Raw genomic sequence first — 19,218 nt, 5'->3', positions numbered from 1 at the left:
CACAAAAATTACGAACAATTCTTATTTCGTCACCCCCTTTTCTTTCATGGTATAGTATAAAGTTAATCATCGGCTACTAGTATTGGATGTCAAACATTTCGTAATTCTGACCTGTAGCAGGCACGTTGGAACCGGGGATTCAGATGTATGGGTTGGGTGTTTTTAGGAAGACTGATACTCTTTTTAAAAATAAAGAGAACTAATAAATGCTCCCAAGAGTTTTGATTTATGGCGGTAATCTCAGATTAACCTAATTTGTTTCTTAAATCGTTCCTTAAAAATGATACCTTGAACCTTTAAGTAAGTAAAGAGAGAGAGAGAGAGAGAGAGAGAGAGAGAGAGAGAGAGAGAGAGAGAGAGAGAGAGAGAGAGAGAGAGAGAGAGAGAGAGAGAGAGAAGAAACATAAACACAAGTAATAATATTTTTCTAAAATTCATTTTTTAATAACAATTTTAAATTGATAAATATATTTATAGATTAAATTTTAAAATAAATAAAAAAATAAAAATAAATAAATAAATAAATAAATAAATAAATAAATAAATAAATAGCGCATAATGTACAGTACTTGTTTTTGAAAAAGTCTCCCGGCCAGCAGCTTAATGGCACAATCAAACTGCGCTAATTAATCCCTTACAAAGTAGCTCAAATCCGCTTGACAATGCTTTGTAGCACAATGTAGAAGTGTTTTGCACCTGAGCGCACTCTTCTCTTTGTCAGTCGGAACTTAATTATAAACCGCTAACAGCCGCTAATAGACTAATACTCGTGAAGAAGTAGTCAGATAATTGCTGTTGACATCTTTTTTGCTATTTTGTCAGTTCTGTTGTTATCGGTCGTGTTACAGTTAATTTAGTCAGGTGTGTACAAACACTATACAGGTAACACGGGTGAGAAAAGTAAGCCCAAGAGGTGATAGAAATGCTATGGTGGTTCTACTATTGTTACGGTAGCCGGATTGAGGTGTTTGTGGTATTAAGTATATTTATCTCGCCTATGCTGTGTGCTACAGGTTTTTACATCTTGAATTACAGTTAAATTCGTTTGAATGTGTTGGTCAGATGCGATATATTCAGCTACTCGACAGGTATGGAAAATAATTACTGTTGTGAAATTTCAAATGCTTTATTACTTTAAGATTTTACAACTTAATATCAGCATTACATAAACATAAAATAAATAAATAATGTACAGGAAATGCTATTAGTGTAAAATTATTAATACTGTGAAATAATAGTAATGACTAATCTGTACTATATGTAATATTTAAGTAAAATCCTCTTATATTATTATACACTGGAATACTATTTAACGTTTAGTCTGTACTATATGTAATATTTAAGTAAAATGTATTATTGTATACTGTGAAATACTATTAACGTTTAGTCTGTACTATATGTAATATTTAAGTAAAATGTATTATTGTATACTGTGAAATACTATTAACGTTTAGTCTGTACTATATGTAATATTTAAGTAAAATGTATACGGGCGGGTGTCTGGAAGGCATCACAATTAGTATTGTATGCCTGATGAGTCTGACATATCTTTTCAACTTTGAAGATAGGTTTTACATGTTTTATTGTTTGTTTAAGTAGTGGGTATATAAACTAAATTACACCCTCTCCATGTGACCCAGTTCTGGCACAGCCCTGTACTTATAAGAACTTTTCAAAATGGCTTGTACATGTAATTGAATGAAGCATTTTGTTTTGTTTTGTGTTTTGTTTACTACTGTATTTTTTTTTAATACTTTTTTTTCACATTTCAAAATATGATCCAATCATAGCAACTATTCCTATATCAAACATGCATCCGAACTAAAACGAGAACGTATATCATATACAAGTCGTGGCACTGGTTGGGAGGTGGGCAGGGTTCGATCGTGTGATCCAAGCACCTCAGGCAAGCGCTCTACCGACTGAGCTAGATCCCACCCCTATGGTGTACAAGGCAATGCCTTCTAACCCCATTTGTTATTACATTAACGTGAAACAGTCCCACAAACACATTACTCACAATATAATAATGCAGGTGCGGCACTGTCCTTATAACAATCCACTACCAACATCGCCACCACGTGACTGTGTCTGAAATCAGGGTCCAACCTATCCAAAAATGAGTAAGTGGGGTGGGGGTGACTTTGGCAGTATTAAATAAGGCACGGTAATATAGTCTTCTCCAGCTATACAAAAAAACTGCATTTAACATTCCCCCACCCACACTCCCACCCCACACCCTCCATTACTTAAGATCCTGATAATGAATTCCGTGGACCAACCCCCAGATGCCAATTATGAAAGTTTTCATTGATCAACAGTGCTGACGTATTTCTCTCACGCTATGGTGGTGGCGAAAAGCTGTAGTTATAATATAATGGACGGGTGCAGGCTCTCTGTTCCCAGCCAGGAGGAAACAGGAGGTCAGTGTTAGTAAACATTTTAACGCGGCCCTTTGATGTTTGCCGACAAATATACACAACCCCTCAATCTGATGAAACCGAAGCCCTCCTCCCATTTATCAACTGGCTGCAAGATTACGTCCCCGCTCCCAACGTGTCAGTGATCCTCTTTAGTGCGTGGGTTAATCACACGTGAGAGAGGGAGCTGGAGGTAACGATGGAGGGAGGGGGTAGGGGGTCTCGACCCCGTCCACTCGACACTTAATTAACGTCATACAGATAATTAATCGTTCCATTTGAAAACGCGGTGGGCGCTTGAGGTGTATAGGTGGGTGGGGGGGGGGGGGGGGGGGGGGGGGAGGGGTGAGTCAAAGAGAGGGTTGGGATGGAGAAAGAATAATTTTATTTCATCAACATGCAGTATGTAGCCTACGTAGGAGATCGGGCCCTAAGACAACTATACTGACGTCAAAAAGAAACTTTACATACATAAATTTGAATAATTTGATATTGTTGCTAATTGAAAAGAATCGATTTAGAAACCACCTTACAAACACTGTGTATGTATGACGAAGTGCATTGTGACGTTTAGATGTTGAACTGCATGATACTTTCATATTCCATCATACCATTTGTTGGTTTTCTATAATACAAGCCTTGTAGTTTCTTTTGGACGTCAGTATATTTGTTATCCCTTTTGTATATTATCAACCAAAAAGTGCATAGCATATGCCCTAATTGAGCTAACAGTGCCATAGCTTAAATTACACGACAAACTAGAAACCACAATTTAAAATACTTAATACACACGTGTATAGTATAATAGTATGTAGCCCTTCTCAATCGAATAGGCCTAATTTTGTTACATTCTACTACCTAATATTTATTATAAATTTGTAAAACTATTTTAAGGGGTGGGGTGTATGGAGTAGGGGTCTAGTTCAGTCGGTAGGACGCTCGTCTAAGTGCTTGATAGTAGGATCGAATCTCGACGGACCCATAACTTTTCCCCACCCCTACGCAGTTCAAGGTGAATTTATAGGCTATTTGAATTCCAACAGTCTAAACAACACCTCTGTCATATTCATTACTAAGTAATTACTTATTTAATCCGCTCGGTAATAAGACCGGTAACTCTAGCTCATCTTATTAACATCTCATTAGTGTCCGTCACTGACATCGGGTGTCAGCGCCACCGACAGGTGGTTTAAAATAATTATAGCACGTGCTAGTAACCCATAAAAAATAAATTGACATTTTCTCGGTTTCAACTAAATCTTCTAGCCGAGAAATTGCTTATTTTTTTTCACGAACTTGGCTGCGAATGGCATGTGCATTTTCGCCTGTCACTTACGAGCAAGAAGCCGTCTAGCATTTGCCCTCAAAATATCTCCAGCGAGAGAAAATAATTCGATCATTTCTAAACCGAACGCAGATGCATTTAGTTGTCGGTGTGTCCAGGAAACGGTAACAACAGGCAAGGATAGGCAAGCGTTTAGATAGGAACTGCGCTGGACAGCATCATGTTGTTGGATTCGTGGTGAAAAACCCATTTAGTGAACAACAATGCCTCAATTATAAATCAACGGAGACAAATATAGGTCTACTTCTGTCTTTTTATATTCTTTTCTTTCTCTCGATGCCTTGGGAACAATTTGTATGAAAATGAATTCCAAGCCGGCGCTAGTAGAGACAATTTGGCCTCCTGTAGCTATCAAATGAAGAAAGATACATGTCGCCAAGTCCGAAATGGTTGAATGATAGGAGAGAGAGAGCGGGTCCCCTCGCCGCTCTGGTTGGCTAAGCGACTGGAGCCTGTGTCACGTGGTTGGGGTCAAATGGATGGTTCGTCTGCGCCGTGACAACAACCAACACGTTAGGTTTACTAAATGTACTGGCGGTGTACGATCAAACTGGGGTTTACGCGCGATGCTTCGACGTTCGAGGAAGGACTTCTGAAATGCGTGTTGGTCTGTGTCAAAGTGTAAATCTGTGCTGGACAAGATCTCGTAGTGTGTTTCCTCTGTGTCAGAAATGTGTTACTTTGTTCTAACCTCGGAAGCAGTACTACATTTGCAGGTATCTTATTTCGCGTTTCTAAACCTCCCGCCGTACGCTTTCTGGGCAACGTTATCACTTAAGATATGTACAGCAATAATAAATGATCGCTTAAATAATCGACAATTTACAGGAAAAACATTTTTAAAAACAAGGCGACCAATTGTGATGTTCAATCGCTGTTGTCTTTCGTTAGCTGCAGCGATTTCATTTGACGAAGATTCCATTGGCTAGTTTTCCAGTAATGTTATACACAATGTTGTGTCTTTCTGTAAATGTGTTACGTAATTAATACATTGTATAAATGTCATTTCATTAGATGCCATGATCAGTATGTTTTTAGTTTTGATTGGTTTATAATTAGAAACATTATGGATGTGCTGTCTTCAAATAGTCTTCAGTGTGAGCCTGATTCGAATGTTTTGGATTTTTATTTTCTTTGAAATTTTTTAAAATTGAAACAGATATTTATTATTAGTGTAAGTTCCAATTTATATTACTATTTATTTATTTATGTTTATTTTTAATATTAAAGTAAAAATGACAAAACAGTTATTCTAGTTTCTAGCTTGACTTATTTAAATTATTATTATTTGAATTTACATGTCTGGTTCAGAAATTAAGACACATCTTTCTTTTTTTCTTCCCTTCCTCACCTCCAGTATGGTACAGAATTTAATTATTTTTTTAAATTATAATTAATATTAACTAAGTAATGATGATTGGTGTCATGTCGGTGCAGCATTCTGATTATTCTCATAGTGATAACCTTCTAGAAATATTTATTTGAACATGAAGTTTATTAATACTGACAGAGATTTCATCCCCATAGGTATTTGAATATATAATAAGCTATAATCATGTTTTGTTTTTTTATTGCTTGTAATACCATATATTCATATTATAAAATGTTGGGAGAGGCCTTAATATAGGCTAACGTCTGTTGGCCAATCCCCAGACCGCTACTGTTTTTGAACGGCAATACATATTGTTTAAACCAAATATTGAAATGTGTTTAATGTAAAATATAAACCATGATAAATATTTTGATGAAACATTAGCATATATATGTAGAACAGTCACTGTTAATTTGTTTTCCTGTTATTTCATCTAAAGTGATCAATGCATACAATTATCATTGAAAACCTTTCCATATTTATATCTACAGGAGAAAAAAAAAATCATGTTTAATATAATGATTTAATTTTTTTTATATAGAATTTGGACCTAAGTTTTGCACTGGCGTAGGGAGCGGGGTGGGTGGGAAGTAGGCCTGTGTCCCCCACTTTTCAGATATTTTGCTTTATATTTGCTTTATAATAGTGTAAAATGGTGTAAATATAAAAGTGTGGCCTCCCCCCCCCCCACCCACACACACACACACTTTTTTGGCACCTTCATATGCCACTGTTTTGCTTCCCACACCCACCTTAGATTGGTGAACTTATTAATTAATAATATATATTTTAGTTTCTTTATGGTATCTAAATTTTAAATGTTACTTAATTATATATTTTTTCTGTTCTTCAGATAAAATCATCATGGACCCTTGGTGGATTTTACTGTTTGTATCACTAACAAGCGTTTCCACGGCCAGTGGTAAGTTGAACACACATCTCTCACGTTGAAAATTTATCTTTCAGTAAGCGATGTTCAACAAAGAAAAGTCCTGCTTTCATTGTGCGATGTGACAGGCAGTAATATCATGGATGCATGCTTTACAGACTAAGCCTTCACTCGGTGTGGTAACATAATCTTTGTGAAAAGTTTTCAATCCCGATCCTGACATTGTTAGCTGCCCTGCATGAGTGGTTTCTCGTTCGTGTTGGGTAGTACAACTGTCAGTGGCTGTGTACCGTGGGCTCTACATGAAGGGCAGCATGTGTGTTTTTTTGGTTGTTTTTATACCCGTGACAAAGGGTCATTTCTAGTTTGGAGAGGGGTGTATGTGTGTGTCTGCAGGACTAGCTCTGCCTTTCATCAAATGCGTCAACTGTTAAATTAAAAAATATTTTGCAAATTTTATTTTAATTTTGTGAAATATTTTCGTATTATTATTGATTCATATTTTGTGGCTACTTAGCCTTCAGACTACTGGATTAATTTTTCACAAAAACCACGTTGAGTGGGTACAATTTTATTATATATACAGCAATTTATTAGTCAAATACTACATGTTGTAGCTAGTTTGTATAAAAATTAGCAATTTGCAAATTAAGCAGTGGGCAGGGTGAGTCCTGACTTTGTGGCTAATTTAACAATAACAGTCTATTTATTAACATTACAATATACTCATGTTGTTTTCATTAGAAGGTGACAGGGGACAGTTTTCAGTGGATATAATACTGCTACTGCAGTTTACCTATTGTGGTTACAGTTATACGTCTCACCATGCTAAGTAGATATATATATATATATATATATATGTATATATATAGCTGCCTACTTCTTTCTAGCAGCTCCCTACGCTCAAAGATAGTAAATACCTTGTATCTAAACCCAAAATAAAATTAATCCCAATTGGGTTTTTTCACAAGTTCTATATGCAATATTTCCAATGTACTGAAAATAAAAAGATGAAAAACATTTGGATGAAAAACTGCCGAAACTTTCTTAGTTAGAATATGATTATCTGTACATTCAATTCATTTCTGGTCTACTAATTTTTGTAGTAGCTCAGCATTGATTTTTGGCTATAACTTTTCCGTCCATATCAGTTTATTTTTTCTTCCAACTGCTAAACAAAATTTGAAATAATTGTGTCAAATGGAATTAGGAATCTATTGAATTAAAGGGACATACTATAGTTTTTAAACACTAAGGTATATCTTTGAGTATTATAGCCGTTTTTGATAATTGAAATGAAATCATATTCTAATTAGATTTTATGGTTTAGATATGAATTTCCTTCCATACATTCGAAGTGTCTTTGGTCATCCTGGTGTTTTTAATATCACAAAATGCATTTCTCATATTTTTAAAAATGCACATGCATCTGAGAAGTAACTGTTATGGAGTCGAGTTTTAGTCCATTTTCAGAGGGTATTTCACCATTTCAAAATGTTTCACTCAATTGTCACTTTATCCAAATGTGTTACAGGTTTGTAGATTAACTAAACTTAGTGTTAATTTTCACGGGTTGAAACTAGAATATGTCCCTTTAATTCACTGTCTGTTTTAACTCAGGATATACATGATGGTATCAGGGATTTATCTTGAGCGTTTTGTGGTTCTGAACATAGAGGCCTCATCCCAAAAGCAGGTGGCACTGGAAATTCCAAATTTATTCATGTGTAAATATTCTTCTAATCATATCTGTTTTGATAACCTAATTTAACAGTGATGCAGGGAACATTTTGTTGAGTATCCCATCGTGATTCGCTGCGCAAGCTTCAGAGATCGCTACACAATTATAAAACATTAAACAGTATTTGCTAATCAATTTTCAGTTGACGAGAAATATCACTAATCAAGATTATGAAAACAAAATGTTCTCTGTGTCAAATGCATTGCATCATTGTTGCCTTTAAAAACAACACATCCCAATTATGATTAAATCATGTTGATTTTTCCAATCACATCAGCCATGGGATCCTGTTGTAAAATCTTGGATAAATCTGTGGGTACAAATATTTTAATATTCATATCAGATGCATATACAATGTATATACATGTGTATATATATGTATATGTATATGTATATGTATATGTATATGTATATGTATATGTATATGTGTGTATATGTATGTATGTATGTATATGTGTATATATATATATATATATATATATATATATATATATATATATATATATATATATATATATATATATGACTCATGTATATCAGATGCACATATATATGTATATCAGATGCATATATATACATCTATAATGTAAGGTTTTTTATTGCATGTAAACATTCCATACTTGGAACACACTGCACACACCAGTACATGTATAATTTACTTGCTATGTTAAGTGGTCAAGCACATATTTATTCTTAGTGCTCATTTTGCCTGTTGGAATGCTGTCGTGTATTTGCGTGTACAGTGTAGTATTTGAACTTTATCTGTCAGTAGCTGGGGTACCGAGGAATGCCCTGCTGTAAAGTAGGGCACTGTGGAGTGGTGATCTTAATGCATGTTGTCACTGCCGCTAACAGGGAAAGTGTGGCACTAAGTTATGGCCTGCAGATTGTCGTATTTTATCACCTCTTATGTAATGGAGGCAGTGAAAAGCTCGTACAGTGATCAGTATCTGACAGATTTTACCATGATCCTCAACTTTTATTATCTTTATAGTCACTTGTCCACATAGCGTTAATGGTCACTTGTCCACATGTATACATTTCTTGTCATGAATTTAAGTAGTGTTTTCGAAATGTGTTGACCATGGGTTTTTATGATCTCAGACTTTGAATTATTTGTTTGTAGATTTCAGATACAGTTAGTGTTTTCCCTAGCTTGTTTTAGCATGGTGCAGCACCAGCCTCAGTAGTCTAGCACCATCTTGCCTCAATCAGTGCCATGCTGCCCTGAGATTAAACAAGCCTTTTTCAACAATTAATTCTAAAACTGACTTTATAAAACACTCAAAAAGGTAAAGGTATTATTAATGAATGAAGTATGCCTTTTATATATTTTGCCATTCATTTATTAAAGCAAACATATAAATTACATTAATGTTTATTTCAATTAATTTTTGTGTATTTTTAATGAAAAACAAGTGTCCCAAAAATTGGGAAAATGCCCCAAAAGTGTTTGGTCTACCATGCCTTGCCTAATTTCTAGGGAAATCACTAACAGTATATACATGTCATGATGTATGTACTTTCATTTTACCCCACTTTATTGTACCTCTATTTGCTTACCTGTATATCAGTTTTTTTGTACTTCATAATTGTTAACATACAAACACCACTGTTTACATTATAAATGTGGGGTTTTTTAACTTTCGTGATATAAAGTTTGTTTTTTATAATATAATATGACAATATTGATCATGTGTAGACGACCATGTGTTACATAGACCTGCTATACTTGGTATGTATATGTTAGACGTCTAATATCCACTGATGTGCTGTGAACTAAAGACAGAATCTGTCGCTTCCATTGTAAATTTACTTTGTCATTTCCTTATATTATTACAATCATACTGTACCTGTATGTGGCAACAAAGTATAAATGCATCCTATACAATTAATATTAAAATGAACTATCTATAGTAAGGTATAATGTACATGTATATCATCATCGTATACATAATGTGCAATATATATTCAGACTCCCGGTCACTTGTAAAAATGTTTCATCTTCTTTGTTAAAAAGACATGTACTACAAGCAAATCTTTTTTTATATTACATTTTATTCAAATAGACATAATTATGTGTTCACATCTTTTCATATAGTTTCTATTTCATTTTCACAGCTAGGGTATTCAGAATATACATGCAATTGGCTCTTTTCAAATCACACACACACAAACACACTCACACACAGACACACACACATATAGAGGATAGGGTCCATAGCAATGAAAACCCGACTTTAATCTGATGTTTGTAATCTGGTGAGAGTTCTTTTCACTGCACCTGTGTGCAATAACTTAAACATACAGCAGAGGGTGTAGGCCAGCGGTGCCCGACATTGAGAAATAATAATGTCCACATTGTTGTGTTTTCTTTCATGCATGCTTTATTGAAATGTGACTTTGATTAGCTGGGGAACCTTTCACTTCATGAAACCCGTGTTTGCCTGAAAGGCCTTTATTCCGGGGGTGTATTGACGCCGGTCGTCCCTCATTCACGGACACCACAAAGCCATGGGCTTTTATTCACGTCTTGTGTTGTCTTCAGTTTGTGTGTAACATACATACAGTCCTTCTCTCAATGAGGGTTTTTTTTTCTTGTATTGTCGGTGCCAAGAGCAGAAGTTCTTGTTCATTGTTGTTGTTGTTGTGAATGATATTGACTACTGATATTATTAAGTTAGAAAGTTGGGAGATCTATATTAAATTGATAGTGTTCAACTTACAGGACGTACCCTTCCCATAGCCAAACTAGCCAATTGGTGATTTTTTATACCATGTGGCTATATAATATTTGGCTAATAAAATTTTTGTTTAAATTAGGTATTTAAAAATAATTTTCAAGGAAATACCCCACATATTTGAAAATTGGCTAAAATAAAATTTATGGACAGTGTGAGCACTGACGTTTTTGGATGTAATACATTATATTTTTAAATATGCTGTAAACCACCCTCAATCCACACCTCACACCTCCCAAGAATAAAAAAAAAACACAGCAAAAACACATACAACAAAACATTAGATTCTAGATTAATTGGCTAATTAGATTTTTTTATTTGATACTAATAATAGCATTTAAATATTCAGGGGTTGAAATAATTTGTCACTTGGTCACCATTGTCAACACAGTTTTGAGTAAGGTGCCTAAAAAGAATAAAATTCCTTTAACATGACTCATCCTGGGGACCAATTGGCTCCTGAACTAGTACATATTATTTTAACCGCTGATTACACTTGAACATTTCATTTATACAACAGAAAACTATTTATTTTGTATTCATGTCTGTAATTTATATCCATGCCACAGCACAAAAAAACATGAATTTCTGACATTTTATTTAGTGATTTATGCTCAGTTTTCCTTGTTGAAAATAAAATGAAAACATGATACCACAGTTAATTGTGTATGTGTCTCAAACCTCAACCTCCATTTATGACCTTCTCACCTTTGTGGCCATTTCCCACCATATATACATCATGAAATTCATTCCATTTCCTGGTATTGTGTTTACCTTTAATCAACTTGTGTAACTGACAAGGGCAGTAAAATTAACAAGTACAGTCAGTGAATGAATTGAAAACTGTCGCCACTGGGATGGATTACCACTGGACCGATAGTCATTTAATTCACTGTGACTCCCTTTCACATTGGCCGTCTCATTGTGAAGGACACTCCACATACAGATTAGCCGGACAAAGCACCCCTGGAAGGAAATTTCCTGCTGCAATTGTTGGTGTGGTTTGCTTGAGGAATGTTCTTATTGGTGTTGAGACTGGCCAGGTGGTACACTGTGTGACCATAGTCGGTCAGTTTCACCAATTGTGCATTACTTCAAGCAGTCACTGTTAAAAGATTGTATTGGCATTCACTTGATTTTGACCTGTGACTGCAGCAGATTGTTGTCACTGGCTTTCACGGTTACTGTTTTATTTTAAAATCACAGTAGATCCCTCATGACCTTTCGTAAGAGTCATAAAACTAACTCATAATAAACTATATAGAAGTGATATTCAGACAATGAATTTTTTAATTATTATTACATTGAAAAACAAATTTATACCTTTTTAAAAAATTCTCAGTGATAAATTATGATACGGTACTCAAGTACTTATTAGAAGCATGGAGTTTTCCATGTGTAGTTTTTCGCAGACAGTACAGCACATACCAGTCATGGTTGTGATGGAGTGGGGGAAAGACAATCTGTCCTTTAAGGAGGATTGATCCTACAAGCCACTGCACCACAGATGATTTGAAGTCAACATTCCATCTGGGTCACAATGATGATAATTACACGATCCACATCTCCGATCCACATCTCCGAGTGTTCTGTACTGGAATACCTACATGTAGATAAACACCGACTAACTTTGATGTTGTGCTGTGTTGTGCCAGTTTAGTATCAGTAATTTAGAGCCCCGCCATCCTGTAAACAAACATTTCTGTCCTCCAGTGACTTTCTAATGACTGCACAAACACAGAACCTCTCCATGGCCGTTTTACGCACCTAGCTCTGTGGGTATTGCCTCCTCATCATATAGATCCACACACATTATAATTAGAAGGGTCATTACCTTTCTGAAGACCCGTAAACATCCAGGTGAGAACAAATGGGCAGGTTGCCATTGAGGTGTCACAGTCAACACCTACCCAGGTATAAAGTACCCTCTAAGTGTAGGCTAATCCCCAGCAGCTAAGCCTCTTTAGTACTGTGTAATTAAATCCACCCCTAATTTAATGAGCACCACTTCTCAGGGCGTTTTTCAGGCCTTTGAAGTGCTCTGCAGTGACCAGTTCGTTCAACTTTTAATTTAGGTCAGTTGGTGGTTACTGTGACAGTTTGTTTTCTTAAGACTTTGAACACAAAATGTTCTTCAGGATTTATTTAGATCTGTCTTTCAACAAACTTTCATTACTTCAAAAACAAATAAAAAATAATATATTAGATTTAATAATAATCTGCAGAATGAAATGAAATCAGTTAAAGCAATTTAAGATTTAATTTCACATTTGCATGTAAACGTATTTACAAATTAAGTTTGCTTGTTAAGTAAATTATTTATGTATTTTTTAATGCGCATTTGAATGGGGGGGGGGGGGAATGCAGCTTAGTGGTAGAGTGTTTGCCTGCAGTGCATTGAGTCATAGGATTAATTCCATTCCAACCAGTGCCCCCTAAGCGAGAACATTAAAAGATTTTGGTATGTGCTGTCCTGTTTGAAAGTGAATGTGTTATTCAGAAGGAATCTGTTATTCACTGTGGCAGCAGTGTGTTTCTTCTCTCACTCTGTAAACCAAGTGTCAGAATAGGTTTGTAAATTAGACATCAAACAGCCTTAATTTAAAATGAACAGAGATGTTAAAAAGTATTAAAATAGTTGTTAGATACCAAATAGCCATATAGTTTAAAATGTGCTTGGGTGTCATTAAAAAGCATCAAAGTATTTATTGTAGTACCAAAACAGAGAACATTTTGTTTTTAAAATCTTGATTAGCAATATTTCTAGTCAATATAAAATTGATTAGCAACTACTGTTTAATGTTTCAAAATTGTATAGCTATCTCTAAAACATGTATAGCTTACTGAACAAAATGTTCACTGCAATGGGCCATTGATTCAGACTATGAAATCCTACACTTACAGACAAGTATGTGGTGAAGGGAGGTAAATGTTTTTAATTTCGCCACTTCAGTCACAGCGAGCTAATGGTGATACCACTTGAACCACACTGGAGTTATCTGTGATTGTATTAGTCTAGTTATGATAAAATAATAATGAGCAGCGGTATCAGTTGGCTCTCTTCACTGGTAGTTATCTCCACTCGCACCTATCCCCACTGATAGCTATCTACACTCACACCTATCCCCACTGGTAGCTATCCCCTCGCAGCTATCTTCACTGACAGGCTTCCTGTAGCAGGACATAACCCAGAGGTACAACACTCTCCTGATGTACGGTCAGTCTAAGATCGATCCCCATTCTGGACATAATGGGCTGAATTTATGACTTCTGTTTTTGTTAAGTGCAGATTTTTAAGCAAATATAAATGTATAGAGTTATGTGCTTGTGGGACTAAAACAGGCTTTGTAAATTCGGTCCAATATTTTTAACTATTTTAAAATGTTAAAATTTATTTAAATATGGAAGTGAGTTTTGTCCCTTTCAACCAGCCCCATTTTCCTAATTTCCTTGATCTGCCTCTGATCACTGCAGCAAATGAACAGGAAATTTGGAAGGTGCTATGTTTTGGAGTATAATGAAACCAGTGTAACAAACCATGAAATATCACTGTTGAGTAATAACGCTGACAGGACAATCGGTACTTGTATGACTGTTATTTACAAATAACAGGATGGTAAGTATATTGTTAAAGTAAATTTATGTGGGAAAAAACCCAACACCGTGGGATGTTTGGAATAAATAAAGTTGCACCAGTGACGATGTTGTTTTATCGAGTCCCGTAATAGGTTGTTCATTGACCTGCCGTTCCGTGATGTCGATGTGCTGGTACCCCGTGTTTACGCTTGTGTCTCGTCAACAAAGTAAAAATGCCATGCATGTTTTTGCAAACGTTTCCCTGTATGCACTGTGCTAAAACCTCCCTTTGTCATGAGTGTGTGTAAAATTCACTGGCGTTGAGGAAATATTTTATTTTCAACTTGTCAACAGTGCTACCTCTTGTCGAAGCATAGTGAGCGGGAAATATTCAATATTTGTTCATGACTTGTCAACCTGTGTGCATACATTCGAAACGCTTGTATTTATTATATTTAAATATTCCTCACTCCAACTAGTTTATTTTAAATGTGGTGACTGGGGGCACTCGGACATTTTTAAATGTAAATTGTAAATAATACAGGTAGTCACAGGTAGATGTTGGTAATCACTGAAAACCTCCTCTCCCTAGTATATCGGATATTCAGTTTACCAAAATATTCAATAACGTTATTGTGTCTGGTATTCAATATTTTCTTAGATTGCAATTTAGAAAAGATAAAATTATTTTTATTATAAGTTTTTGGAATGACCATCACACTCAAATCAGCATGTCTTTTAAAATATGTAAAATTGTTTTGACCTTTACAGCTTTTTTACAATTAAATTACACATTAATTATATAAATTCTTGGTTAATTATAAATTTCAGTAAATTCAGTGTGTGGTCTGGTGTGGTGTGTGTGTCTGTGTGTGTGTGTGTGTGTGGGGGGGGGGGGGTTCTGTTTGTGTCTGTGTTTGTGTGTGTATGTATGTTTGTAGAAAACATCTCTGGAATTAGGACCAATAATTTCTTATGAAAAAAAACAAGATTTTATATAGACACACAGACGTCACCATTTAACTTTAAGCAGAGTCGTCACTCTGGCTCCCCATCACTCTCCTGAGACTAGTTCAAAGAGAGTGATTTTTAGCTCCCCTTACCATGTAAATTTATATGTTATCACAATCAAAATTAAACACTCCTCTATTTCGTTTACAGCAAGCTCTGCATATATTTAATCTGCTTGTCACAGCCAGTATGTGGATATCTTTAAAAAATAAAACCCCAACTACATGTAGGTTCAAAGGTCACATTTAAATTTTATCAATAATTCTTTACAATAGACCTTCAGCACATGTTGGAGAACTTTTCAAATACTTTCCACAATGCTGAGGCACACACACACACACACACACACACACACGACACACACACACACACACGACACACACACATGCATGGCCCACAATGTAAGGGAACAGCTTTTATGATGTAGTGGAACACGTTTGTGGCAATGAGGCAACTAATTTTATAGCCTAGTGTATTATTAATAATCAAACACCATCCATCAGCGCTAATCAAACGATCATCTAGCAGATGTGGAGTCCATCAATTGACGATTTAGCCCACTTTACAAGTGGTGACCTCACCATAACGACTGTTTGCTTGTAACACAGCCATAACTTCCGCCTGATTTACTGCCAACAGCGGGCAGAATGGCTGGCTTTTAGCGCGACTCAGTCTGTACAGGCTAGGAAGTACTTTCTGTGTGTGTGTGTGTGTGTGTTTGTATACTACAATGTGAGTCAATAGGAAGTGAACAGGAAGGCAGAAAGGTTAGAAAGTGTAGCAAGGGTGTTGTTGCATGGCTGATGTTTTCCATTCTTATGCAGCAGGGATAAGTTAAATAGCTGCCGTGTTGTCAAGGAGTTGTACAGAACTTTGTAACACTCATTGATTTGAATGGAGAATGTCTTTGCCTGCCATGGATTTTGGTGGAAGTGTTACATGATTTACGGCATGTCACATATATACAGTATTCTGTTATTTGAATGGCGTATTAACTCACATAGGTTTATTCCCAAAGTATTGTGACAATGAAAGAATCAGTAGGCTATGCTCACTTATTCACAGTTAAATATTTGAACTTGGCTAGACTTTCAACACATCAGAAATAATTATAAAAGATACTTTATTGAAAGGACACATAATTAATCATTATATATGTATATAATATTAACCACATTGGGTGAATTTCACTTGTACTTGTTACATTTTAAACATATAGATTCAAGAATATAGTTTGATAATTATAACGAGCACTTTTAAACATTTTGTATAGTTGTTTTTGTTTTACCGTTCTTTTAGTTACATTACTATATGTATCATTAGTAAAATAAAATTAAACTGATGCACACCTGTAATATTATGACATATTTACACACACACATATATATATACACACACACACACACACACACACACTTGTGTATGTTTCTTTAACACAGAACACTGAACACATGTAACACAAACTACATGTAGTATACATTATTGCTTTTCCCACATTGTTATATTACACAGTAAATCTAGTATTACACACAGATTTAAACCAGAAAACCAATCTACCTGCTATGTTATAGGTGTTTTTTGTTTTTTAAAGACTTTGTGGAGTGCACCTCAGTTCTATAATTTCATTTACTGTATTGGATTACTATTGAAGTTGTACCGGATAACTCTTGTTAATCACCTTTCTTTTATCTTCTAGGTAACAGCTATAGATATGGTAAAACTTGAAACCTACTTTTACCATTTTGTTCTCTCTTTTTTTTGTGTTCTCACTGGTCACATTTTTCGTTTACACTTGTTTGGTTTGTTTAATTTTTTCAGGCCTACTCAATCTTCATCATTAATTTTTTGTTTTATTTTGTCATGTAAATAACATGTACATAATTAAAATTTTCTTGTTGGAAAAGAATTCTGTGTCTTACATGTAAGTGTAATAAATAAATAAATAAATAAATAAATTCCAGTTATTTTTAAGCTATAAATTCTGTGTAACTTCAGTATCAAGTAAGACTAATATAAAATAACCAAATCAGAGAAGTTAAACTATATACTGAAATAAAGAAAATCATAGCAGAAACTGAAATAAATCAAACCAGTGAAGTAAAACTATATTGAAATAAACTAAACTGATTTAAGTTGTCCATTGTACTTATAAAGCTTACGTCAAATAAAGTATTTTTATGGAGTTTTAGGTTCCATTAGTGTATGTAACTACTTCTTTGTGATCTTTCATGCATGTAAGAGATATAAACATTATTATACAAAAGAGAAAGAAAGAAAGAAATGTTTTATTTAACGATGCATTCAACACATTTTATTTACGGTTATATGGTGTCAGATATATGGTTATGGACCACACACATTTTGAGAGGAAACCCGCTGTCGCCACTTCATAGGCTACTCTTTCCGATTAGCAGCAAGGGATCTTTTATTTGCACTTCCCACAGGCAGGATAGCACAAACCATGGCCTTTGTTGAACCAGTTACGGAGCACTCACTCATGGTTTGGAGTCGGTATCTGGATTAAAAATTCCATGCCTCGACTGGGATCCGAACCCAGTACCTACCAGCCTGTTGACCGATGGCCTAACCACGACGCCACCGAGGCCGGTATACAAAAGACACGTTCAATATTAAAGAGACACCAGATTTAAGTAGGAATAACACTTTTTGCTCGGTACTGGGAAGACAAAGTATACAGTAAAATAGATTCAAAACCATAGAGCTCATAGTTCATAATTCTGTTGTAAAGTTAACCTTTAAGCATGTAGCTCAGCTGGGTAAAGTGTCTTTTTAGAAATCTTATGGTTGTGAGTTCAAAACCTGATGAGGAAACCAGACCTAAATGAATCATTTCATTCTAAAATTGTTAGTCTCATTCCTTTTTTTATTATTATTATTATTATTATTATTATTATTGTTAAAGTTTTATGGTATACATGTAGGTCTCTTTGATTTTTGTAAATAGGAGTACCAGTAACATTGAAAGTTTTTCACATTTTGTTTTGTTGAGTAGGCCTGAATCCATGACTGGATTTTGATATTTTCTTTGCCCTAATGGTTTTCTCCCTGGTGATTTATCTGTGGTACATTGGTGATTGATATATATATATATATATACCAAATAATGCATGCATTTTAACATATTGTTTGGTGGTCACTAAGAGGTATCTTTTGACCATAATCTATTTTTTATTTAAATTTAGCTTAACTAGGCCAACATATCAGTGCTAAAAAAATGATACTCGTAAAACAATTTGATGAACATGTAGTTATAAAATGTGTTGAAACTGCTACGTATTTTTAGCTATATTCACATTTTTAAGAATTTAAATTAGAAGTTACTTTACATTTTATTGTTTTGATTATCCAATTCCATTCATCTGAAGTGTTTCTGGTCATCCTGGTGTTTGTAATGTCCTAAAATATATTTTTCATAATTCTAAAAAATGCATGTACCTCTGAGAAGTAACAGTTATAGAGGCAAACTTTAGTTTATTTTGGAGGGTATATCCCCATTTCAACATTACAGACTCTAATTTCACTCTGATGTAACTTTATTCAGATGACTTACAAGTTTGAAGATTAACTACATGTAGTGTCCATTTTTAAGGGTTGAAACTAGGGTCTGCTACTTTAATAAAGGATATTTTGCATAAAACTAATATATACATGTAGTCAATTAATCAAGTCCATGTGAGATCACATTTTTAATTTGTAATAAAAGAAAATATGTTGTTTGGAAAGTATTCTTTAATAGCTACTATGTATTAATGATAGTTCCTTGTGTTGTAACCCAGTGGTACAGCATTCGCTCGATAAGCAGTCGGTGTGGGATCGATCTCCATTGGTGGGCCCATTGGGCTATTTCTCATATTAGCCAGTGCACCACGACTTGTATATCAAAGGCCGTGGTATATACTATCCTGTCTGTTGGATGGTGCATATATAAAAGATCCCTTGCTGCTAATCTGAAAGAATAGCTCATGAAGTGGCAAAAGCGGGTTTCCTCTCTTAATATTTGTGTGGTCCATAACCATATGTCTGATGCCATATAACCGTAAATAAAATATGCCTTTCTTAAAACATGCCTTGCCTCATGATGGACTTGGCTGCAAAGAGGTAA

General features: G+C 34.9%; 1 protein-coding gene across 1 annotated transcript in view; it reads left to right on the top strand.

The window, feature by feature from the left end:
• The first annotated feature begins 4,306 nt into the window (after positions 1–4,306).
• The window catches only part of LOC121383182 (fibroblast growth factor receptor-like 1), a 64,910-nt gene continuing 49,998 nt past the window's right edge, over positions 4,307–19,218 (top strand). Inside the window, exons 1-2 of the mRNA XM_041513031.1 lie at positions 4,307–4,481; positions 5,991–6,059. Of these exons, the coding sequence (XP_041368965.1) occupies positions 6,002–6,059 (58 nt within the window). The 5' untranslated portion in view covers positions 4,307–4,481; positions 5,991–6,001. The remainder of the gene's footprint in view (positions 4,482–5,990; positions 6,060–19,218) is intronic.

The sequence above is a fragment of the Gigantopelta aegis genome, chromosome 10 (genome assembly GCF_016097555.1).
Source record: "Gigantopelta aegis isolate Gae_Host chromosome 10, Gae_host_genome, whole genome shotgun sequence".
NCBI lineage: Eukaryota > Metazoa > Mollusca > Gastropoda > Neomphalida > Peltospiridae > Gigantopelta > Gigantopelta aegis.
Note: the sequence above shows the minus strand (reverse complement) of the source record. Positions and strands in the feature narration are given on the sequence as shown.